We start from the raw sequence: 25425 nt of genomic DNA, 5'->3' as shown, positions 1-25425 counted from the left end.
TGACTTTTTACCAAGATTCAACGCCTGAATTGCAAGAAAACAGCAGAATTCTGCACGAAATCGTCAAAATTCTTAGAGAAAACCGCATATTTCGATGCAAAACGACGATTCCTCGCCGATTTTCGTTGTTTTCTGGCTTGAATTTGCAAAGAAGAGCACGAAATCCATAAAATCATCACTTTTTACCAAGATTCAACGGCTGAATTGCAAGAAAACAGCAGAATTCTGCACGAAATCATCAAAATTCTTACAGAAAACCGCATATTTCGATGCAAAACGACGATTTCTCGCCGATTTTCGTTGTTTTCTGGCTTGAATTTGCAAAGAAGAGCACGAAATCTACAAAATTATGACTTTTTACTAAAATTCAACGGCTGAATTGCAAGAAAACAGCAGAATTCTGCACGAAATCATCAAAATTCTTACAGAAAACCGCATATTTCGATGCAAAACGACGATGTCTCGCCGATTTTCGTTGTTTTCTGGCTTGAATTCGCAAAGAAGGGCACGAAATCTACAAAATCATGACTTTTTACAGAGATTCAACGGCTGAATTGCAAGAAAACAGCAGAAATCTGCACGAAATCATCAAAATTCTTACAGAAAACCGCATTTTTCGATGCAAAACGACGATTTCTCGCCGATTTTCGTTGTTTTCTGGCTTGAATTCGCAAAGAAGAGCACGAAATCTACTAAATAATCACTTTTTAACAAGATTCAACGGCTGAATTGCAAGAAAACAGCAGAATTCTGCACGAAATCATCAAAATTCTTACAGAAAACCGCATATTTCGATGCAAAACGACGATTTCTCGCCGATTTTCGTTGTTTTCTGGCTTGAATTCGCAATGAAGAGCACGATATCTACAAAATTATGACTTTTTATTTAGATTCAACGGCTGAATTGCAAGAAAACAGCAGAATTGTCCTCGAAATCATCAAAATTCTTACAGAAAACCGCATATTTCAATGCAAAACGACGATGTCTCGCCGATTTTCGTTGTTTTCTGGCTTGAATTCGCAAAGAAGAGCACGAAATCTACAAAATCATGACTTTTCACCAAGATTCAACGGCTGAATTGCAAGAAAACAGCAGAAATCTGCACGAAATCATCAAAATTCATACAGAAAACCGCATTTTTCGATGCAAAACGACGATTTCTCGCCGATTTTCGTTGTTTTCTGGCTTGAATTCGCAAAGAAGAGCACGAAATCTACAAAATCATGACTTTTTACCAAGATTCAACGGCTGAATTGCAAGAAAACAGCAGAATTCTGCACGAAATCGTCAAAATTCTTACAGAAAACCGCATATTTCGATGCAAAACGACGATTTCTCGCCGATTTTCGTTGTTTTCTGGCTTTAATTCGCAAAGAAGAGCACGAAATCTACAAATTCATGACTTTTTACCAAGATTCAACGGCTGAATTGCAAGAAAACAGCAGAATTCTGCACGAAATCATCAAAATTCTTACAGAAAACCGCATATTTCGATGCAAAACGACGATTTCTCGCCGATTTTCGTTGTTTTCTGGCTTTAATTCGCAAAGAAGAGCACGAAATCTACAAATTCATGACTTTTTACCTAGATTCAACGGCTGAATTGCAAGAAAACAGCAGAATTCTGCACGAAATCATCAAAATTCTTACAGAAAACCGCATATTTCGATGCAAAACGACGATTTCTCGCCGATTTTCGTTGTTTTCTGGCTTGAATTCGCAATGAAGAGCACGAAATCTACAAAATTATGACTTTTTATTTAGATTCAACGTCTGAATTGCAAGAAAACAGCAGAATTGTCCTCGAAATCATCAAAATTCTTACAGAAAACCGCATATTTCAATGCAAAACGACGATGTCTCGCCGATTTTAGTTGTTTTCTGGCTTGAATTCGCAAAGAAGAGCACGAAATCCACAAAATCATCACTTTTTACCAAAATTCAACGGCTGCATTGCAAGAAAACAGCAGAATTCTGCACGAAATCATCAGAATTCTTAGAGAAAACCGCATATTTCGATGCAAAACGACAATTTCTCGCTGATTTTCGTTGTTTTCTATCTTGAATTCGCAAAGAAGAGCACGAAGTCTACAAAATCATGACTTTTTACCAAGATTCAACGGCTGAATTGCAAGAAAACAGCAGAATGCTGCACGAAATCATCAAAATTCTTACAGAAAACCGCATATTTCGATGCAAAACGACGATTTCTCGCCAATTTTCGTTGTTTTCTGGCTTGAATTCGCAAAGAAGAGCACGAAATCCACAAAATTATCACTTTTTACCAAGATTCAACGGCTGAATTGCAAGAAAACAGCAGAATTCTGCACGAAATCATCAAAATTCTTACAGAAAACCGCATATTTCGATGCAAAACGACGATGTCTCGCCGATTTTCGTTGTTTTCTGGCTTGAATTCGCAAAGAAGGGCACGAAATCTACAAAATCATGACTTTTTACAGAGATTCAACGGCTGAATTGCAAGAAAACAGCAGAAATCTGCACGAAATCATCAAAATTCTTACAGAAAACCGCATTTTTCGATGCAAAACGACGATTTCTCGCCGATTTTCGTTGTTTTCTGGCTTGAATTCGCAAAGAAGAGCACGAAATCTACTAAATAATCACTTTTTAACAAGATTCAACGGCTGAATTGCAAGAAAACAGCAGAATTCTGCACGAAATCATCAAAATTCTTACAGAAAACCGCATATTTCGATGCAAAACGACGATTTCTCGCCGATTTTCGTTGTTTTCTGGCTTGAATTCGCAATGAAGAGCACGATATCTACAAAATTATGACTTTTTATTTAGATTCAACGGCTGAATTGCAAGAAAACAGCAGAATTGTCCTCGAAATCATCAAAATTCTTACAGAAAACCGCATATTTCAATGCAAAACGACGATGTCTCGCCGATTTTCGTTGTTTTCTGGCTTGAATTCGCAAAGAAGAGCACGAAATCTACAAAATCATGACTTTTCACCAAGATTCAACGGCTGAATTGCAAGAAAACAGCAGAAATCTGCACGAAATCATCAAAATTCTTACAGAAAACCGCATTTTTCGATGCAAAACGACGATTCCTCGCCGATTTTCGTTGTTTTCTGCTTTAATTTGCAAAGAAGAGCACGAAATCCATAAAATCATCACTTTTTACCAAGATTCAACGGCTGAATTGCAAGAAAACAGCAGAATTCTGCACGAAATCATCAAAATTCTTACAGAAAACCGCATATTTCGATGCAAAACGACGATTTCTCGCCGATTTTCGTTGTTTTCTGGCTTGAATTTGCAAAGAAGAGCACGAAATCTACAAAATTATGACTTTTTACTAAAATTCAACGGCTGAATTGCAAGAAAACAGCAGAATTCTGCACGAAATCATCAAAATTCTTACAGAAAACCGCATTTTTCGATGCAAAACGACGATTTCTCGCCGATTTTCGTTGTTTTCTGGCTTGAATTCGCAAAGAAGAGCACGAAATCTACTAAATAATCACTTTTTAACAAGATTTAACGGCTGAATTGCAAGAAAACAGCAGAATTCTGCACGAAATCATCAAAATTCTTACAGAAAACCGCATATTTCGATGGAAAACGACGATTTCTCGCCGATTTTCGTTGTTTTCTGGCTTGAATTCGCAATGAAGAGCACGATATCTACAAAATTATGACTTTTTATTTAGATTCAACGGCTGAATTGCAAGAAAACAGCAGAATTGTCCTCGAAATCATCAAAATTCTTACAGAAAACCGCATATTTCAATGCAAAACGACGATGTCTCGCCGATTTTCGTTGTTTTCTGGCTTGAATTCGCAAAGAAGAGCACGAAATCTACAAAATCATGACTTTTCACCAAGATTCAACGGCTGAATTGCAAGAAAACAGCAGAAATCTGCACGAAATCATCAAAATTCATACAGAAAACCGCATTTTTCGATGCAAAACGACGATTTCTCGCCGATTTTCGTTGTTTTCTGGCTTGAATTCGCAAAGAAGAGCACGAAATCTACAAAATCATGACTTTTTACCAAGATTCAACGGCTGAATTGCAAGAAAACAGCAGAATTCTGCACGAAATCGTCAAAATTCTTACAGAAAACCGCATATTTCGATGCAAAACGACGATTTCTCGTCGATTTTCGTTGTTTTCTGGCTTTAATTCGCAAAGAAGAGCACGAAATCTACAAATTCATGACTTTTTACCAAGATTCAACGGCTGAATTGCAAGAAAACAGCAGAATTCTGCACGAAATCATCAAAATTCTTACAGAAAACCGCATATTTCGATGCAAAACGACGATTTCTCGCCGATTTTCGTTGTTTTCTGGCTTTAATTCGCAAAGAAGAGCACGAAATCTACAAATTCATGACTTTTTACCAAGATTCAACGGCTGAATTGCAAGAAAACAGCAGAATTCTGCACGAAATCATCAAAATTCTTACAGAAAACCGCATATTTCGATGCAAAACGACGATTTCTCGCCGATTTTCGTTGTTTTCTGGCTTGAATTCGCAATGAAGAGCACGAAATCTACAAAATTATGAGTTTTTATTTAGATTCAACGGCTGAATTGCAAGAAAACAGCAGAATTGTCCTCGAAATCATCAAAATTCTTACAGAAAACCGCATATTTCAATGCAAAACGACGATGTCTCGCCGATTTTAGTTGTTTTCTGGCTTGAATTCGCAAAGAAGAGCACGAAATCCACAAAATCATCACTTTTTACCAAAATTCAACGGCTGCATTGCAAGAAAACAGCAGAATTCTGCACGAAATCATCAGAATTCTTAGAGAAAACCGCATATTTCGATGCAAAACGACGATTTCTCGCCGATTTTCGTTGTTTTCTGGCTTGAATTCGCAAAGAAGGGCACGAAATCTACAAAATCATGACTTTTTACCAAGATTCAACGGCTGAATTGCAAGAAAACAGCAGAATGCTGCACGAAATCATCAAAATTCTTACAGAAAACCGCATATTTCGATGCAAAACGACGATTTCTCGCCAATTTTCGTTGTTTTCTGGCTTGAATTCGCAAAGAAGAGCACGAAATCCACAAAATTATCACTTTTTACCAAGATTCAACGGCTGAATTGCAAGAAAACAGCAGAATTCTGCACGAAATCATCAAAATTCTTACAGAAAACCGCATATTTCGATGCAAAACGACGATGTCTCGCCGATTTTCGTTGTTTTCTGGCTTGAATTCGCATAGAAGGGCACGAAATCTACAAAATCATGACTTTTTACAGAGATTCAACGGCTGAATTGCAAGAAAACAGCAGAAATCTGCACGAAATCATCAAAATTCTTACAGAAAACCGCATTTTTCGATGCAAAACGACGATTTCTTGCCGATTTTCGTTGTTTTCTGGCTTGAATTCGCAAAGAAGAGCACGAAATCTACTAAATAATCACTTTTTAACAAGATTCAACGGCTGAATTGCAAGAAAACAGCAGAATTCTGCACGAAATCATCAAAATTCTTACAGAAAACCGCATATTTCGATGCAAAACGACGATTTCTCGCCGATTTTCGTTGTTTTCTGGCTTGAATTCGCAATGAAGAGCACGATATCTACAAAATTATGACTTTTTATTTAGATTCAACGGCTGAATTGCAAGAAAACAGCAGAATTGTCCTCGAAATCATCAAAATTCTTACAGAAAACCGCATATTTCAATGCAAAACGACGATGTCTCGCCGATTTTCGTTGTTTTCTGGCTTGAATTCGCAAAGAAGAGCACGAAATCTACAAAATCATGACTTTTCACCAAGATTCAACGGCTGAATTGCAAGAAAACAGCAGAAATCTGCACGAAATCATCAAAATTCTTACAGAAAACCGCATTTTTCGATGCAAAACGACGATTTCTCGCCGATTTTCGTTGTTTTCTGGCTTGAATTTGCAAAGAAGAGCACGAAATCTACAAAATCATGACTTTTTACCAAGATTCAACGGCTGAATTGCAAGAAAACAGCAGAATTCTGCACGAAATCGTCAAAATTCTTACAGAAAACCGCATATTTCGATGCAAAACGACGATTTCTCGCCGATTTTTGTTGTTTTCTGGCTTGAATTCGCAAAGAAGAGCACGAAATCTACAAATTCACGACTTTTTACCAAGATTCAGCGGCTGAATTGCAAGAAAACAGCAGAATTCTGCACGAAATCATCAAAATTCTTACAGAAAACCGCATATTTCGATGCAAAACGACGATTTCTCGCCGATTTTCGTTGTTTTCTGGCTTGAATTCGCAAAGAAGAGCACGAAATTTACAAAATCATGACTTTTTACCAAGATTCAACGGCTGAATTGCAAGAAAACAGCAGAATTCAGCACGAAATCATCAAAATTCTTACAGAAAACCGCATATTTCGATGCAAAACGACGATTTCTCGCCGATTTTCGTTGTTTTCTGGCTTGAATTCGCAATGAAGAGCACGAAATCTACAAAATTATGACTTTTTATTTAGATTCAACGGCTGAATTGCAAGAAAACAGCAGAATTGTCCTCGAAATCATCAAAATTCTTACAGAAAACCGCATATTTCAATGCAAAACGACGATGTCTCGCCGATTTTAGTTGTTTTCTGGCTTGAATTCGCAAAGAAGAGCACGAAATCCACAAAATCATCACTTTTTACCAAAATTCAACGGCTGCATTGCAAGAAAACAGCAGAATTCTGCACGAAATCATCAGAATTCTAAGAGAAAACCGCATATTTCGATGCAAAACGACGATTTCTCGCTGATTTTCGTTGTTTTCTATCTTGAATTCGCAAAGAAGAGCACGAAGTCTACAAAATCATGACTTTTTACCAAGATTCAACGGCTGAATTGCAAGAAAACAGCAGAATGCCGCACGAAATCTTCAAAATTCTTACAGAAAACCGCATATTTCGATGCAAAACGACGATTTCTCGCCAATTTTCGTTGTTTTCTGGCTTGAATTCGCAAAGAAGAGCACGAAATCCACAAAATTATCACTTTTTACCAAGATTCAACGGCTGAATTGCAAGAAAACAGCAGAATTCTGCACGAAATCATCAGAATTCTAAGAGAAAACCGCATATTTCGATGCAAAACGACGATTTCTCGCTGATTTTCCTTGTTTTCTATCTTGAATTCGCAAAGAAGAGCACGAAATCTACAAAATCATGACTTTTTACCAAGATTCAACGGCTGAATTGCAAGAAAACAGCAGAATTCTGCACGAAATCATCAAAATTCTTACAGAAAACCGCATATTTCGATGCAAATCGACGATTTCTCGCCGATTTTCGTTGTTTTCTGGCTTGAATTCGCAATGAAGAGCACGAAATCTACAAAATTATGACTTTTTACTTAGATTCAACGGCTGAATTGCAAGAAAACAGCAGAATTGTCCTTGAAATCATCAAAATTCTTACAGAAAACCGCATATTTCAATGCAAAACGACGATGTCTCGCCGATTTTCGTTGTTTTCTGGCTTGAGTTCGCAAAGAAGAGCACGAAATCTACAAAATCATGACTTTTTACCAAGATTCAACGGCTGAATTGCAAGAAAACAGCAGAAATCTGCACGAAATCATCAAAATTCTTACAGAAAACCGCATTTTTCGATGCAAAACGACGATTTCTCGCCAATTTTCGTTGTTTCCTGGCTTGAATTCGCAAAGAAGAGCAGGAAATCTACAAAATCATGACTTTTTACCAAGATTCAACGGCTGAATTGCAAGAAAACAGCAGAATTCTGCACGAAATCGTCAAAATTCTTACAGAAAACCGCATATTTCGATGCAAAACGACGATTTCTCGCCGATTTTCGTTGTTTTCTGGCTTGAATTCGCAAAGAAGAGCACGAAATCTACAAATTCATGACTTTTTACCAAGATTCAACGGCTGAATTGCAAGAGAACAGCAGAATTCTGCACGAAATCATCAAAATTCTTACAGAAAACCGCATATTTCGATGCAAAACGACGATTTCTCGCCGATTTTCGTTGTTTTCTGGCTTGAATTCGCAAAGAAGAGCACGAAATCTACAAAATCATGACTTTTTACCAAGATTCAACGGCTGAATTGCAAGAAAACAGCAGAATTCTGCACGAAATCATCAAAATTCTTACAGAAAACCGCATATTTCGATGCAAAACGACGATTTCTCGCCGATTTTCGTTATTTTCTGGCTTGAATTCGCAAAGAAGAGCACGAAGTCTACAAAATCATGACTTTTTACCAAGATTCAACGGCTGAATTGCAAGAAAACAGCAGAATTCTGCACGAAATCATCAAAATTCTTACAGAAAACCGCATATTTCGATGCAAAACGACGATTTCTCGCCGATTTTCGTTGTTTTCTGGCTTGAATTCGCAAAGAAGAGCACGAAATCTACAAAATCATGACTTTTTACCAAGATTCAACGGCTGAATTGCAAGAAAACAGCAGAATGCTGCACGAAATCATCAAAATTCTTACAGAAAACCGCATATTTCGATGCAAAACGACGATTTCTCGCCGATTTTCGTTGTTTTCTGGCTTGAATTCGCAAAGAAGAGCACGAAATCTACAAAATCATGACTTTTTACCAAGATTCAACGGCTGAATTGCAAGAAAACAGCAGAATTCTGCACGAAATCATCAAAATTCTTACAGAAAACCGCATATTTCGATGCAAAACGACGATTTCTCGCCGATTTTCGTTGTTTTCTGGCTTGAATTCGCAAAGAAGAGCACGAAATCTACAAAATCATGACTTTTTACCAAGATTCAACGGCTGAATTGCAAGAAAACAGCAGAATGCTGCACGAAATCATCAAAATTCTTACAGAAAACCGCATATTTCGATGCAAAACGACGATTTCTCGCCGATTTTCGTTGTTTTCTGGCTTGAATTCGCAAAGAAGAGCACGAAATCTACAAAATCATGACTTTTTACCAAGATTCAACGGCTGAATTGCAAAAAAACAGCAGAATTCTGCACGAAATCGTCAAAATTCTTAGAGAAAACCGCATATTTCGATGCAAAACGACGATTTCTCGCCGATTTTCGTTGTTTTCTGGCTTGAATTCGCAAAGAAGAGCACGAAATCCACAAAATCATCACTTTTTACCAAGATTCAACGGCTGCATTGCAAGAAAACAGCAGAATTCTGCACGAAATCATCAGAATTCTTAGAGAAAACCGCATATTTCGATGCAAAACGACGATTTCTCGCTGATTTTCGTTGTTTTCTATCTTGAATTCGCAAAGAAGAGCACGAAGTCTACAAAATCATGACTTTTTACCAAGATTCAACGGCTGAATTGCAAGAAAACAGCAGAATGCTGCACGAAATCATCAAAATTCTTACAGAAAACCGCATTTTTCGATGCAAAACGACGATTTTTTGCCGATTTTCGTTGTTTTCTGGCTTGAATTCGCAAAGAAGACCGCGAAATCTACAAAATCATCACTTTTTACCAAGATTCAACGGCTGAATTGCAAGAAAACAGCAGAATTCTGCACGAAATCATCAAAATTTTTACAGAAAACCGCATATTTTGATGCAAAACGACGATTTCTCGCCGATTTTCGTTGTTTTCTGGTTTGAATTCGCAAAGAAGAGCACGAAATCTACTAAATAATCACTTTTTACCAAGATTCAACGGCTGAATTGCAAGAAAACAGCAGAATTCTGCACGAAATCATCAGAATTCTTAGAGAAAACCGCATATTTCGATGCAAAACGACGATTTCTCGCTGATTTTCGTTGTTTTCTATCTTGAATTCGCAAAGAAGAGCACGAAATCTACAAAATCATGACTTTTTACCAAGATTCAACAGCTGAATTGCAAGAAAACAGCAGAATTATCACGAAATCATCAAAATTCTTACAGAAAACCGCATGTTTCGATGCAAAACGACGATTCCTCGCCGATTTTCGTTGTTTTCTGGCTTGAATTCGCAAAGAAGAGCACGAAATCTACAAAATCATGACTTTTTACCTAGATTCAACGGCTGAATTGCAAGAAAACAGCCAAATTCTGCACGAAATCATCAATATTCTTAGAGAAAACCGCATATTTTGATGCAAAACGACGATTTCTCGCTGATTTTCGTTGTTTTCTATCTTGAATTCGCATAGAAGAGCACGAAATCTACTAAATCATGACTTTTTACCAAGATTCAACGGCTGAATTGCAAGAAAACAGCAGAATTCTGCACGAAATCATCAAAATTCTTACAGAAAACCGCATATTTCGATGCAAAACGACGATTTCTCGCCGATTTTCGTTGTTTTCTGGCTTGAATTCGCAAAGAAGAGCACGAAATCTACAAAATCTTGACTTTTTACCAAGATTCAACGGCTGAATTGCAAGAAAACAGCCAAATTCTGCACGAAATCATCAATATTCTTAGAGAAAACCGCATATTTTGATGCAAAACGACGATTTCTCGCTGATTTTCGTTGTTTTCTATCTTGAATTCGCATAGAAGAGCACGAAATCTACTAAATCATGACTTTTTACCAAGATTCAACGGCTGAATTGCAAGAAAACAGCAGAATTCTGCACGAAATCATCAAAATTCTTACAGAAAACCGCATTTTTCGATGCAAAACGACGATTTCTCGCCGATTTTCGTTGTTTTCTGGCTTGAATTCGCAAAGAAGAGCACGAAATCTACAAAATCATGACTTTTTACCAAGATTCAACGGCTGAATTGCAAGAAAACAGCAGAATTCTGCACGAAATCATCAAAATTCTTAGAGAAAACCGCATATTTCGATGCAAGACGACGATTCCTCGCCGATTTTCGTTGTTTTCTGGCTTGAATTTGCAAAGAAGAGCACGAAATCCACAAAATCATCACTTTTTACCAAGATTCAACGGCTGAATTGCAAGAAAACAGCAGAATTCTGCACGAAATCAACAGAATTCTAAGAGAAAACCGCATATTTTGATGCAATACGACGATTTCTCGCTGATTTTCGTTGTTTTCTATCTTGAATTCGCAAAGAAGAGCACGAAATCTACAAAATCATAACTTTTTACCAAGATTCAACGGCTGAATTGCAAGAAAACAGCAGAATTCTGCACGAAATCATAGTAGTAAGGGGGGCCCATTAGTGATTAATCAAAGGTCAATCAAAGGTCAATCAAAGGTCAATCAAAGGTCAATTAATTAATTAATTAATTAATTAATTAATTAGCGCTTTAATTAGGCTAATGAATTTTTAATTGTTTTTTAATTGGATATTAATTAGATATCGAAGTGAAAGTGTAAATTAATTAGATCAATTAAATCAATTACTCAATTAATTAATTACTTAATTAATTAATTACTTAATTAATTAATTACTTAATTATTTAATTAAATAACTAATTAATTAATTTTTAATTAGATATCAAATGGAAAGTTTTATTAATGACTCATTAAAAAATTGATATTAAAGTAAAAGTTTTAATTGATGAAACTTTCTAATTGCATCTTAATGACGCAATAATTAGTTATCAATGAGAAAGTTTAATTGATGAAACTTTCTAATTACCTCTTAATCGTTATGACAATAATTAACGGTTAAATAACGATATAATAATGTGAAATTAATTTGACATCAAATTAGAAAGTCTAATTAGTGAAATTAGAAACTTAATTAAATATATAATTGCATTGACTAACGATAAGTTAATGTAAAATTAAATGAAAATAAAAGAGAAACTTGTTTTTATTTCTACATAAATTACTGCCTTCTGATAGAGCCCTTCATTGTCTAAGTTCGTTGGTGCTACGAAGAAGTCCCCCAAGTGTCTTAGTGACTTTGTGTGTGTTGGTTAGAGGAAGAACAAGAAGAAGTAAAAGAAAATAGATCTTCAATTGTTTTTTCAATTAACGCGCCGTTATTAAACATGGATGATGGTAAGAAATTATTTATTTATTATTTCCATAACTTTAATCATATCTACGAAATTAAACATTTTTTTTTAACAGAATTGGTTCAGTGTCCATTTATCAAAGATCATTGGGTGAAAGCTAGCAGGATGTGGATGCACAAGTATAAATGTCAGCGACGGATGCAACCAACGTTTCCCGTTCCACATGCTCAACATACGGAGAGAAATTGTAAAGCCGACCAGAATCAAGAAATGCTGATACATAAGAAAGAAGGAGAAGAAGCAGAAGATGAAGAGTCTTGGGATGACGATAATCACGGTGGATATACTCCCGTTATTCGAGGGGACATCATTAAAGAAGTCCCACCGCATTTAACCAAGAAAGAAAAAAAAGAGTTTCGCAAAAATGAGCGGTTAAGGATGAGTGTTTTTGTGTGACAAGTGCAATTTCATTAAGCACATAAATTCTTAACTTAACATCGTAAGCATATCGGATGTGATGAGGATATTTTGACAATTAAACAATGGTAATTTATTTTTATTTTTTTTTTGACTAATAGACGTCGTCAGTGAATATTAGACAATGTATTTACTGCGGATTAGAAAACTATTGTCGCTAGAAACAAGGTTGTCTTTCGGGAAATCGGCTCCGTACACTTCCCATCGTAAGTATGGATCTGCGATGATGATGGTGATGATGCTGATGATGATGAGGGTGTTTTGGCAAACAAACAATGGTGAATTATGATTTTCTCTGGCTAATGACTGCGCTAGTGAATATTAGGCATTGTATTTCTTGACTAAGAGATTAGAAAAGCTGGTGCCGGTAGCGCTAAGGTTGTCTTCCGGTCGGTCAACTCAGGCGTCGGGGTTTAGAAACAGAAAATAATGTTAATTACCTACCCCTTTCTTCATACTTTCAAAACTTTCACACTCAGTATTAAAAGCTGCTACCACCGAGTCATATGTTCTCAGTTGAAAAAATTTTTCACAGTGTGTGTTTCGCCTGAATTGTGTTAGTTTCTTTGGTGACATCGAAAATGGAATCTTTCAAAGTTCTGCTTGCTTCGCTATCCATAGATAACATTTTATTAATGTTTAAATGCGGTTTGCTCAACACTAGCGAGATAAAAAAAGCGGCTTTATCATTTATTGATTACAAATTATTACAAAATGATCGCCCAAAAAGTGAAGTTGACATTGACAGCTATGTTCAATTACGACGTTCAGTTACTGCATCGCTCGGTAAGTGTATTTAAATATTAATTTAAAGGTGATAATTTCCGAATTTTGTTAAATATTAGAAATGAAGAGAAAAACACCATTGGGGACTGAAACTAGTGATTTAACAAATAGCGACAAGGCTTCTGTCTCAGCATCAAACTTAAAAAACGGTGAGAGATTAACTATTTATTTATTTATTTATTTATTTATTTATTATTCTAATGTTATATGAGGTACAGTTGCTGCTCAACATATCGCAAGTGGAAAAAAGAGCAACAAGGATGACGACGACGATTGCAAGATCATAGAAATTCCTGACAGCGATGATGACGCTGTAAAAACAGAAAGAACACAAGCTGGTGACGAAATAAATAAAAACAAATTAACAACTAAAGGTACCTAAATATATTTTTTCATTCATCACTTTAATTTTACGGTTTTCAGACCCGGTAAATATCATTTCGCACTTTGTGGCATTTAATCCTTATACTAATCCTCAACCTTCAACATCAAAAGATGCTAGTTCAGGTAAAGTAACTTTGTTATCCGTTTAAGTGGTAATATAAACTTTTTTTTTGTTTTTTTTTTTTTATGTAAAACAGAATGGAAACCATATGCAAGCGAGGAAAATTCGCCTACTTACTTGGAAAATTTAGGTGAGTGCGAGCAGTATGTTAAGAAATTTTCTATTATTTTTTTTTGTTTAGATATACCACCACATACTTATCTGGAGAGTATGGGCGAAAGTGAGTGTACGTTGACAAAATTCGCTCTCACAGGTCGCCGTATGAGATTTCAGTTTAAAAAAGAAACATGTACGGGCGATCCTATTGTCTGGTTGCAGGTCAGAATAAATAAGTAAATAAAAAAAACATGTATCGCTAAATAAATCCTGAATTTTCAGAATGCTACTGATGAGCTTCTCAAGCACATGTGCAGAGGTTTTGCACAGACGGATATTGTAGGCGTGGTACTCGAGAATCATGAACACCCCGACAAACCACTCTACGTTTCATTCCGAAATTTGGCGCAATACAGCAACCATGTGATAATGGATCTTATCGCAAAGGTACTCCAAAGTAACGCATCCTTTTTCGTTGATGGTGTGTTGAGTGTACGAGTTGACTGCATAAGACCACCTTTGGGAAAAGGTACGCCATCCGCATCAGATGCTCTAACTGTTGGGTTTAACGAATTTTCATTACGTAAAAACAGTGTTTATTGTATAGAAAATGACGCTGATAACAGATGCTTAGCGAGAGCCGTTGTGGTTGCAAAACATTTTTGCGATTCGGGTTTTCTGAAAAAAAGTTTGGAAATTTTCAAAGGCACTCACGGTAGACAACTTTTATCAGATTTGGCGGAGAGTTTATGCATTGCAGCGGATATAGATTTATCAAATGGCGGCGATTACAGACACATTAATATTCTCCAAGAATATTTGAATGATTACACTATAGTTGTTTACAATAGTCGAAAAGGGAGAACTGTTTATTTCGAGGGTGCTCGACTTACAGGTCGGCCGTGCTTAAATTTAATCATGGAAAATGGTCATTATAATGTGATATTAAGTTTAACAGGGGTGTTTGCGACGAGCTATTTCTGCGAGAGATGCCGTGTCCGAAGTAGAGATAACAGTAGACATAAAAATTGTCCCTACATCTGCCCATGTTGTCATTCAAGTCCACCATGTGAATTAATTGAAAACAATCAAATTGAATGTACTAAGTGTAACCGATTTTTCCGCGGCGGTAATTGTCTGGCCAAACACGAAAAACTAAAGATATGTGAAAAATTACAAAAGTGTAGAGATTGTTTTCAAAATATTTGGATAAAACGCAAAGAAACTCATGTTTGCGGTATTAAGTTTTGCGATGTATGCGGTGAAAAGAAACCAATTAGACATTTGTGCTATATACGAACAAACAAACTGAGTCAAAAAGTTATTGATAATAATTCCATGTTTTTGTTATTATTTTTTGATTTAGAAACGACCCAAGATACGGTTGTTCAAGACGACAACTATTTACATGTACCAAATGTATGCGTGGTACAGCAAGTCTGTCACCAGTGCATTTCAAAAGATGACATTTCAGACGAATGTTCGTTCTGCGGAATCCGGCAACACATTTTTTTAGACAATCCAATAGAAAACTTGTTAGAACATGTATCAAACATGTCAAAAAAAATTAAAGTTACAGCCATAGCCCATAACTTGAAAGGCTATGACGGTTGCTTTATTTTGCAATTTCTGTTTAACAACTTTTCGAGATGGCAGCCATCTGTTATTCGAACCGGGGCTAAGTTAATGTCAATTAAATGCGGTGAATCAATTCGCTTCATTGATAGCTTAAACTTCATTTAACTACCATTGTCAAAATTTCCGACTACATTCAAAATTTCAGGCTGTAAAGGTTATTTTCCCCATTTTTTCAACACGAATCAAAACAGTGAATACGTAGGGCCATTACCTGATGCAAAGCATTACGGTTGTGACATGATGAAGCCTGATGATAGAGTTACATTCTTCAAATGGTATGATGCACAAATAGCAAACGGTTATGTTTTTAACATGAAGGATGAGATAGTTAAATATTGTATATCAGACGTTGATATTTTACGGCGAAGTTGCGTAAAATTAAGGCTCAACTTTTTAGAAACAAATCGCGTTGATCCGTTTTTAGAATGCATAACTATAGCTTCGGCGTGCAATCTTGTGTTTCGTCGGAACTTTTTAAAAGAAGATAGTATTGCCGTCATACCGCGTAACGGGTATCGAAGATGTGAAAATCAATCCTATTCTGCACTGCAATGGCTTACGTGGATGGCCCATAGCGAAAATATCACCATTATACATGTCGGCAATGATCGCGAAGTTCGCTTAAAAGAAGGTTTGTTGGTTGACGGTTTTTGCGCAGCTACAAACACTGTGTTTGAATTTCACGGATGTTGGTGGCACGGATGCGAAAGTTGTTTTCCCAATCAAACGGCCAAACTATCCACGAAAGACGATTCGTTGTTTTCGCGTCGTGAAAACACCTTATACAAAGAAAACCGTATTAGAAATGCGGGGTACAATCTCGTGACCATCTGGGAATGTGCTTTTAACAAATTGAAAAATGAGAATCCACTAATAATCCCATTTTTAGCTTCACAAAATGTTAACCGGACAACACCACTAAATCCGCGCGATGCTATTTACGGCGGCAGAACAAACGCGTGCAAATTGTATCACAAATGTATACCGGGTGAGAAGATAATGTACTACGACGTTTGCAGTCTTTACCCTTTCGTCAACAAGTACGGAAAATATCCATCGTGTCACCCTAAGAAAATTTATGTAGGGTCTGAAAACTGTAATCAGGTTGATATAGGTACGATTGAAGGTATAATTAAATGCGTCGTTGAACCACCCAGAGGTCTATATCACCCGGTACTTCCTTATAGATGTAACGGAAAATTGACGTTTCCGCTGTGTCGCGTATGTGTCGAATCATCGAATCAAAACCGTTGTCAGCACTCAGGTACGGAGCGTCAATTTACGGGTACATTTATAGCTGATGAACTAAGAAAAGCTTTGGAAAAGGAGTACAAAATTATAGAATACCATGAAATATGGGAGTATGATGTCACGATGTACGATCCAGCTTCGAAAATTGGTGGTCTATTCACAGGTTACGTAAATAATTTTTTGAAAATAAAACAGGAGTGCTCAGATTGGCCATCGTGGTGTCTAACGGATGCGGATAAGTCCCGGTATGTTGAAGAATATTACGCACGCGAAGGGGTTCAATTAGACCGAGCTAAAATCGCTAAAAATCCCGGTATGCGGTATTTATCGAAACTAATGTTGAATTCGTTTTGGGGGAAATTCGGTCAGCGGGAGAATTTGCAACAAACAGAGATAATCAGCAATCCATCTGATTTGTTTAAACTAGTTACGAACCCTTCAGCGGTGGTACATGACATTACGATAATTAATCCCGACACAGTTATGGCTACCTGGGACAGATGTGCTGAGGATGTGAAGCCGTCAAAAACAGTTAACGTCGCTATCGCTGCATACACTACGGCAAACGCACGTCTACAATTATACTAATACTTAGAGCAGCTTAACGAACGAGTATTATACTATGATACAGATAGTGTCATCTTCACGCATAAAAATGATGAATGGTTACCACCAACGGGCGATTTTTTGGGAGATTTAACTAATGAAATGACCGATTACGGTCCGGAGAGTTATATCTTAGAATTTGTCAGCGGGGGGCCGAAAAACTATAGTTATAAATTTTTGAACTCGAAAGAAAATAAAATTGACTATGTTTGTAAAATTAAAGGAATCACGTTGAATTACCAAAATCTTCAGCATATAAATTTTTCAAAAATGAGAGATATGGTGTGCAACAATACAGGACAGGAAATACATTTAGAGGACAGGGTAATTGTTAGAAGTAAGACTTACGAAGTTTTGACTAAGAACAGCTCGAAGCTGTACAGGATAAATTATACCAAAAGGCGCCGTTTAAACGATAACAAATTTGACACTTTACCGTACGGCTTCGAGTGACATGTATTTTTATTTTTATTTATTTATTTTTTTTTTTTGTATTGTGTGTAAAAATTTTATTTTATATATGTTTGTGTATGTGTGTGTGTCTATGTAAATTTGTTTTAATAATAACATAGGCATACATTTTTGTGAATAAATGTACATATTTACCTCTTACACTTTTGTTTGGTTGTTAGTCCCATATTAAAATAAATAAATAACGGTTACAGTATCTTAGCATTACAAACAAGTGAAGTGCACGTTTTTTGGGAGTGTTCCAAGCCAGCGTTTTCGGTGCCCGTTCCCGGCCGCGTTTCCCGGCGCGCGTTCCCGGCCGCGTTTCCCGGCGCGTTTCCCGGCGCGTTTCCCGGCGCGTTTCCCGGCGCGTTTCCCGGCGCGTTTCCCGGCGCGTTTCCCGGCGCGTTTCCCGGCGCGTTTTCCCGGTGCGCGTTCCCGGCCGCCGCCCGCATCACCCCGTACACCATCAAAAGAATGTCGTTTAGGTATAAAAGGTAAAAGAAAACAAGTGGTTTTGTATGCGTCTTTGTGTATTTATGAGAAATACTTATTAAAGAGATTATTGCAAATTGTATCGTTGTTTTTGAAATCATAGTCATACGTGTTTAGAAATGTCTCAATTGGATTTCCCATAGCGTAGTTGAAAAGAAACAAAAGACAGTACTGTCCGCAAAGGGTTGATGTTACATCTTGAATTTGATGCGAGTTGTAAGACCACATTAAACAATTTCTTTGAAGAAAACTTGAAATTTTTTTAGATGGACGCCTTCCAAAACTGTCAAAGAAATACGCAAATCCAAATTTATCGATGTAAATGGCCATCCAGTGAGTACCGGGCATATAGTCGGGGTCGCTGTTGAAAATTATTAGTGACGGTTTACTAACAAAACGTGGTAGTGTGTTATAGGCCGAAACAAGAACATGATATTTCCTCTTCTTCGTAGATATTTTCTCCAGACAGTTTTTCAGTTGCACTGTGTTCATCGTACCAGCTTTTCAAGTTGTGAACATTTCGCAACGCGCACATTGCTTTTCTAAATAAATGATGTTTGCAACACTGTGTGTCAAAATTCTTTCTTAAATTTCGAAACGACGGACAATCCAAGTTCTCAATATTCAGAATATTACATTCTGGTAGACGCTTGGCTAAAAAACGTTTCTTCTCTATACCTTTTACATAGATGCAAGTTGAGTTTTCGGTTGCTTTTTGCAATATTTTATCCAAGTTTTCATACAATGTATCACCCGTTGACCAACAAAGACCGTGAAAATTGTAGGTTAACCAATCAGCCTGCTTTTGATAATTGTGCGGTAATGTAGGAATATCTTCCGGTGGTTTAAGCAGAAAATGCATTGGCGCACTTTTACCACAACAATTTAAAATCGCCAACTCTTTTATGATCAGATTTTTATCCGAGCCCCCAAAGCTGAAACACTGGTAGTCGATGAAGACAACCATCTTGTTGGACGTTCGAAATAAGACTGACAAATTTTTGTTTTTTCACATTTTATTTGTTTATTTATAATCAAATACAAAATTAACTGCTATAATCCACAATTACATTACGTTTTTTATCAATTTCAATTACACTGTCAAATTCCCCATACACCAAACAGTTGACAGTTTCTTCGAGAGGTGTGTTAAACGCAACTTCTATTCGTAAACTTCCGTTTTTTATCAAATTCCACGAGAGATTGTTATGCGCTGACAAATCAGGTGTTAAATCAAAAACAGCAATTGAAAATCCTTCAGCGTAGTTTTCCCTGGAAATGTTGTTGCCAGTGTTCAAAAAGTGTATTCCCGTTCCCGAAAAAAGAGTGTGATACATCGACACAAAATTCTTACTAGCACCATCAAAAATTGGCTGTAGCGGTTTACTAGGAATTTGATTTCCATCCACGTAGAGTGATAAATAGTTCAAACCAAAATTTTGAAAATTGAACGGATTTAATGTATAATCGCCAATAAATGCTTTATTAGTAACAAAACACACGGCGCATCGTTTTGGCAATTGCCCTAAATAAACGTTATCCAAAGATTTTCCTTGTACGCCTTGCGGTATCGTTAGAACTTTTAATTCAGTTCGAGTTATGGGATACTTTGCCGAAGATATTTCCAAAGCTTTTGTATGCGCAAGCAGGACTGTTGGATTTATTTTATTTCTTCTAATCAGCAAAGTTGCATCTTTAATATGTAATTTTCCAACTACACCATCGGCCATCAACACAAAACTTTCCCGTGATCGCACAAACTTTAAACGCAACTCTACACCGTTCATTAAAAATTTTTCTTGGTTAAATATATCACAGTTCAAGTGTCCTATGAGATCGATTTCTTTACTTGCCGATGTTAACTTTCGTCTCTTAGCATATCCAGCGTTTGCGTCACCGATGGTGTTCATTTTTCCAGCTGTATCTTGGTACCATAATCCGCATGTAAGATGCGAGTTCTTTGCGCCAGCATCGTAATTTAAAAGAGTCTCCAGATAACTTTTGTAAGCGTATGTGTTGTTAGGAGGTGAGATGAGTTTTTGATTCAAGTACACGTCAACTTGGCTAAACATCGAGTGCAAAAGATTATTAATTGGTGCTATTTTATCAGCTTCGACGAACTTGGTTCCATCTTCTTTGACAATATTTACAGTGACCGAAAGTAAGGTCTGAGAAAGGTCTATATAATCGTCACACCCGGTTGCAACAAATTCAAGGGGGCTATTTTCCGATATGCTGGACACTGTTTTATAGTGAACCCACTGACCTGACTCAATACTCGTTTGTGTCGGTGGTAATGCGAAAAGATCGAGTTCACTCTTGGCACACTCGCAACTGTTTGGGTGTAGGAAAGACATTTTGTATTTTCTCTATACTATACTCGCTTATGTGAAAATATCCTGATATTTTGCTGTTGCACTTTTACGCTTAGACTTCTTTACACGATGAGCTGTTAACTGCTTCTGAACTTTATTCCTCATGCGCTTTCTTTTTATACTGCCTGAACCAATTAGATTATTGACTTTATCCTCAGCTTTACGTTTTAAATTTTGAACTGACTGGTTGAAACGTGTTTTAAACGCCTCTTTTGCGGGCACCTTATTAACGACGTCACTAAGAAAGTTTGATCCACTAAGCAGTGTTTCTTTACCGATAGTCTTTATGCCGCTTTTTAAAAATGGCAAAACGGTACGAAAAAGACCTTTTAAAAAACTCCCGAAACCATAACCTCTTTGATAACTAGCACCTTTATAAATTGAACCTATACCTGAGCCGGCTTGGTTGATGTAATAGTCGTGATAATGACAAGCGTTCATTATGAAATTTTTCTAAAGTGAAGTTTAACGCACACGGTCCCAAACTGGAATGGCACTTTTTCACCCGTCACACTTCTTATATCAATTTCGATATTTTCAAACTCTCTCCTCAATACAGGTATATAGTGAGGGTGTGAAAATTCTTGAGTATTATGAGTGCCGTAAATGTAACGTTGATTGTCAATAACTACTACTCGCAACACTTTTGCAAGCGTATCACCAATTAACTGTGGCTCAACAATGTCACTATATATAAAAAGATGTGATGGCATACCCAGCATAACATTTGCGGGGTGTGATGATCTCTTATTTAACACGTTTGTCTCGGGCTCAAATCCCAACTGTAGACTAAGTTTTGGCGAAAGCACCAGTGATACTAATTCTTTGCTACCACAAGCGACATGTACTTTTTTTGAGATACTGTCAAACTTAAATAACACCTTTTCCATCTTCAGAGTTTCTATTGTGTTTAGAGCATGTAAAATATCTTCTATCGAATCGTAGTTTCCAGTTTCTATTCTAGATTTGTAATCTCCAGTAATTTCATCGTTCAATATTTGGTGCTGACCATTTTTGATAGCTTTCAGTAGATTTTCAAAAGATTTACATTCTCCCCGCAAAATTACATCACTCGATAACATGGCACAGCGTTCATTACACTTCACATCACCGATAGAATTACCACCAGCAGTTATCAGTGTTTTCATGTTAAATTTGTAGATGCAGTATATAACATTTTCGCCCTTGTTGACACTCATAAAGGAGCAAGGATACTGAATTTCCGTTAAACCCACGCACCATTCGCCATCTAAATGAATAGTTTTTGGTAACTGAGTGTAAAAATTCGCAGTTGTGTTATTAGGAAAATATTCGGTAGAGCTGTTTGACACCAGTGATAAATAAAAATCCTTATTCTGATTCATATCGTTGTTAACGCGTCGCACGGAATCCAAGAATTGAACTTTGTTGGGTAATCCCTCCACTGTACAAATGCTTCACAGTTGCCTTTTTTGTGTCTCTTTTTTAATACTTTCTCAATTTTAAATGTATTTTCGGGGTCGTACGTTACGCGCTGAAGTTCCGGCTGATAAAAGACTCCGTCTACAGGTTCGTCCAACAAGTCGCAGATCTTATACACAACTGGCTCTCGTCTTATTACGTGTGTAATTTTAAATATTTCACCACTCCAATTGTTCACATAACCTTTTTCAAAAACATGTTTGTACCTGCTTATTCTTACGTAATCACCAACTTTGTATAAAATTGTTCTCTTACTTTCATTTTTTAATTTTAGACGACCGTTCATAATATTATTATATACGGTTAAAACATTATCTCTGTTTACTTCGTTAGGGGACATTTTGATTGTCGAGTGATAAGCGCTGTTATAGGATTTCACAAGGTCTTGTAATACGTTTATATACTCAAAACTGTTCGAGTAAGTGAAGTACTTGTACATTTTTGTTTTTAACGTTTTATTAAATCTTTCTACGACTGCAGCCTTTACATCAGGATTATTTGCTGTATAGAAGTTTACATCGTGTTGTTTGAACAGTTTTTGCACATTTTTAGCAAGAAATTCTTTACCGTTGTCCGTTTGAATACTTACAGGTACACGTTCACTGAAAATTTCAGCAAATGCGTCAGCTACTTCTTTGCCTGTTTTCGTGCGTAAAGGTTTAACCCATGCAAATTTTGAAAACACGTCTATCACACTTAGAAGATAGTTTATGCCTTTGTTATATTTTGCAATGTTACGTATATCAATTAAATCTGCTTGAAAAAGATCATCAATGTTACATGATATCTATTTCTGGAAAACTTTCTATAAACCTGCTTGTGTAGAGTGTAGGAATCTTCACCTTCCAACCAGTGTTGAACTTCTTGTTTGGGGACATCTGATTCCTTGGCTAATTTAGTGACACCGGAAAAACTTAGAGGATCCGCAAGAGTAAAGTATCGGTCTTTTATAAAGTTCATTTTATTAATCACTCAATCTAATATGGTAACCAGAATCGACGTTTATTTGAAGGCGATACCGAATTAGGTGTTTGCTGCTTGTTTCTTCTCCTTCTTTGCGTTCTGCTTAACGGTTCTTCATAATCGTTTCTCGTAGGTGTCTCCATGCTCTGTTTAGAATTCGGTGAGCCTTCAATTTCCTCGCTTTCTACTGCTGCTGCTGCCGTTTCTTCTTCGTTTATATGTTTTAATCTCTGAGAATTTACGATAAATGTACGCGGGACATTTATTTTCTTCAACACAATTGCAAAATCCTCCCAACCGTCCGGTGCAGTGGATGATTTGACACTACTACTAGGTCGCATGATGTCGTCGATTAAATTAACTATATTGGAATTTTGAATGGTGTTACCGTTATAAGATACAATGCCTTTATCATCCCATGTAACTTGATTGTTTATTAAAACGTCAAGTAAAGATTTCGCTTTCTTTTGTGTTCTTTTTGGAATCGTTTCTAAAATGTTTGAAAAGTTATTAGAATTCGGCTCTATTTTTGCTATGTTTGCATCAGCTTCTTTGTACTTCTCATCCTTAATTTTACGTACTTCTTGTTGTTCAATTATTGGTAAAGCAATTGGCTCACGTGCACGACTCATAACGTTTAAATATTTTCGCAGTATTTGATTATAAAGAGTCCATTTTTCGTTGTCGTCAATATTCTTCATGTCAAGTATTTTTTTCATTTCACTATCGATGTGGCTGACCATGTTTTGTTGATTGTTATTATTATTCTGGGTCCGTTCGAAAACAGAAGGGTCAACTAGGATCATCTTCTTAGCGTGCTCCATTGTCTATTTATTATTAAACAAACTCCCCAAAACACCGGATATTATTGCTCCTAACAACAATGGAAGAAAAGCTCCACCTTTTTGAATAAGTATTTTTTTCTTCTTATGTGCAGGTATCTGACGATTAACCAAATCGCGAAGTAATTTCTTATGTCTCTGCAATTTAGTTTTTTGTGAGCGATTCAAAAGAACTTTACCCGATAAAGTGTTGTACGCGCACTCGCAAATGCAATGAACTAAATTTTTGTCAGCCGAATTTAAAATAGATTTTCGATATTCCGGTTTTGATTTATGCAAAAATTTTAGAAGCGCAGCGTTTTGTTCAATCTTTCGTGACATCGCTTTGGTAACTGATTAAGATATTGTTTGTCTTTCTATTTATACTTTTCTTTTAGGAATATAAGCAATGGCTGGTTGTTCATCAGGTAGAATGTTTGTACGAATGCGAACCGACTCGGGTGTGCTTTGTTTTAAATCGAATAATAAGTAACCGTGAGGTTTAGAGGTTGCATCCTTGTATGCCTCTTGAATATACTTAACGTTTTCAGGGTATATTTGTCGAGCCAGAAAATTGATTTGTGCCTTATCTCTAGGATTTTTAAAATACACAATGTAATTAGCGTTCAACGATATATCTCTTTGGCCTTTGCCTTGATGAAACAGATTTTGTGTTATATAGAAAACGCTGAGGTTTCGGTGATGACTTCCTTTAGTGAAAATATCCACGACATTACCATTGGTTTCTCTCATCAAATCATCGATAATTATCAATCTCGGTTTCACATCGTCAAATGCATTTAAATTAGGAATTCCTTGGTAATACTTTATCGACATGGTCGCTTCTTCTTCTTCTACTTCATATAGAGGCTGCCATTCATCGTAACACCATATAATTTCTTCAAAATCTGAATCACACATTGAATCACAATATTTTAGAAAACGTTTTATGAAATAAGATTTTCCACAGGCAGTTGGTCCAGCAACAATCGCTGTAAAAGGAGTTTTAAACCGTAAGTCCATGATTTTTTTTAGCAAATGGTAGCAGAGCGAACAGCAGTTGCTAATAACTGACCCGACGACTGACCATGCTGTTGTTATTATTATTTCTGATTTGTGTTAGTGTTGTTTCAGCGCATGTCATTTGACAAATGAGTGAAGGGGGTCATAAAAAATAAATTCTTAATACATTTATTTATTTACATTGTTGAAACAGTTTTTAAACGTATCTATTAAATTCTTCAAAATACTGTATCTTGTTACGCACATCACGGGCTAGCGTACAAGGTAGTTTTAAAAATACCTCGTAGAGAATGGGTTTGCATTCGTACTCCTTTTGTATGAGTGATAGAACAGCGTTTTCATATGATACGAGAGAATTCTTGTGAATACTCATTGCTACACCCATCACAAACATGTTGTAATCAGGGTAGAAGTTGGTCCTCACATTGACTTCTTGTAGTAAACTTGTTAAAAATTCGTCCAGTTTTAAAATTAGGTTGACTGTGTCTGTTTTGAGGTACAGTGAATTATAGACGTCTGGATTTACGGACTTAAATTGTACGACCTTGTTGGGTAGCAAAAACACGCTGTACTTCTCTAGGTTGAACAAAAGCGATGTTTTAACCACCTCCGGAACGTCAAT

The 25425-nt window shown here is 36.6% G+C and overlaps 1 protein-coding gene and 1 long non-coding RNA gene across 2 annotated transcripts; both read left to right on the top strand.

Annotated features, from left to right (window-relative positions):
* The first annotated feature begins 13068 nt into the window (after window positions 1-13068).
* LOC148169389 (uncharacterized) lies at window positions 13069-13501 on the top strand. The gene is made up of 2 exons (XR_015770566.1): window positions 13069-13268; window positions 13338-13501. It is a non-coding gene; the product is annotated as an uncharacterized LOC148169389 (long non-coding RNA).
* A 113-nt stretch (window positions 13502-13614) lies between these two features.
* LOC148169388 (uncharacterized) lies at window positions 13615-17668 on the top strand. The gene is made up of 8 exons (XM_088044188.1): window positions 13615-13631; window positions 13701-13754; window positions 13806-13844; window positions 13891-13942; window positions 14003-15422; window positions 15504-16622; window positions 16656-17176; window positions 17210-17668. Exons 1-8 carry the CDS (start codon window positions 13615-13617, stop codon window positions 17666-17668), a joined length of 3681 nt encoding a protein of 1226 aa, XP_087900314.1.
* Window positions 17669-25425: the final 7757 nt, after the last annotated feature.

Source organism: Gnatocerus cornutus, chromosome 8, assembly GCF_029298725.1.
Source record: "Gnatocerus cornutus isolate USDA-ARS CGAHR chromosome 8, icGnaCorn1.1, whole genome shotgun sequence".
NCBI lineage: Eukaryota > Metazoa > Arthropoda > Insecta > Coleoptera > Tenebrionidae > Gnatocerus > Gnatocerus cornutus.
The sequence above is the reverse complement of the archived record's forward strand: the minus strand, read 5'-3'. Positions and strand labels throughout refer to the sequence as shown.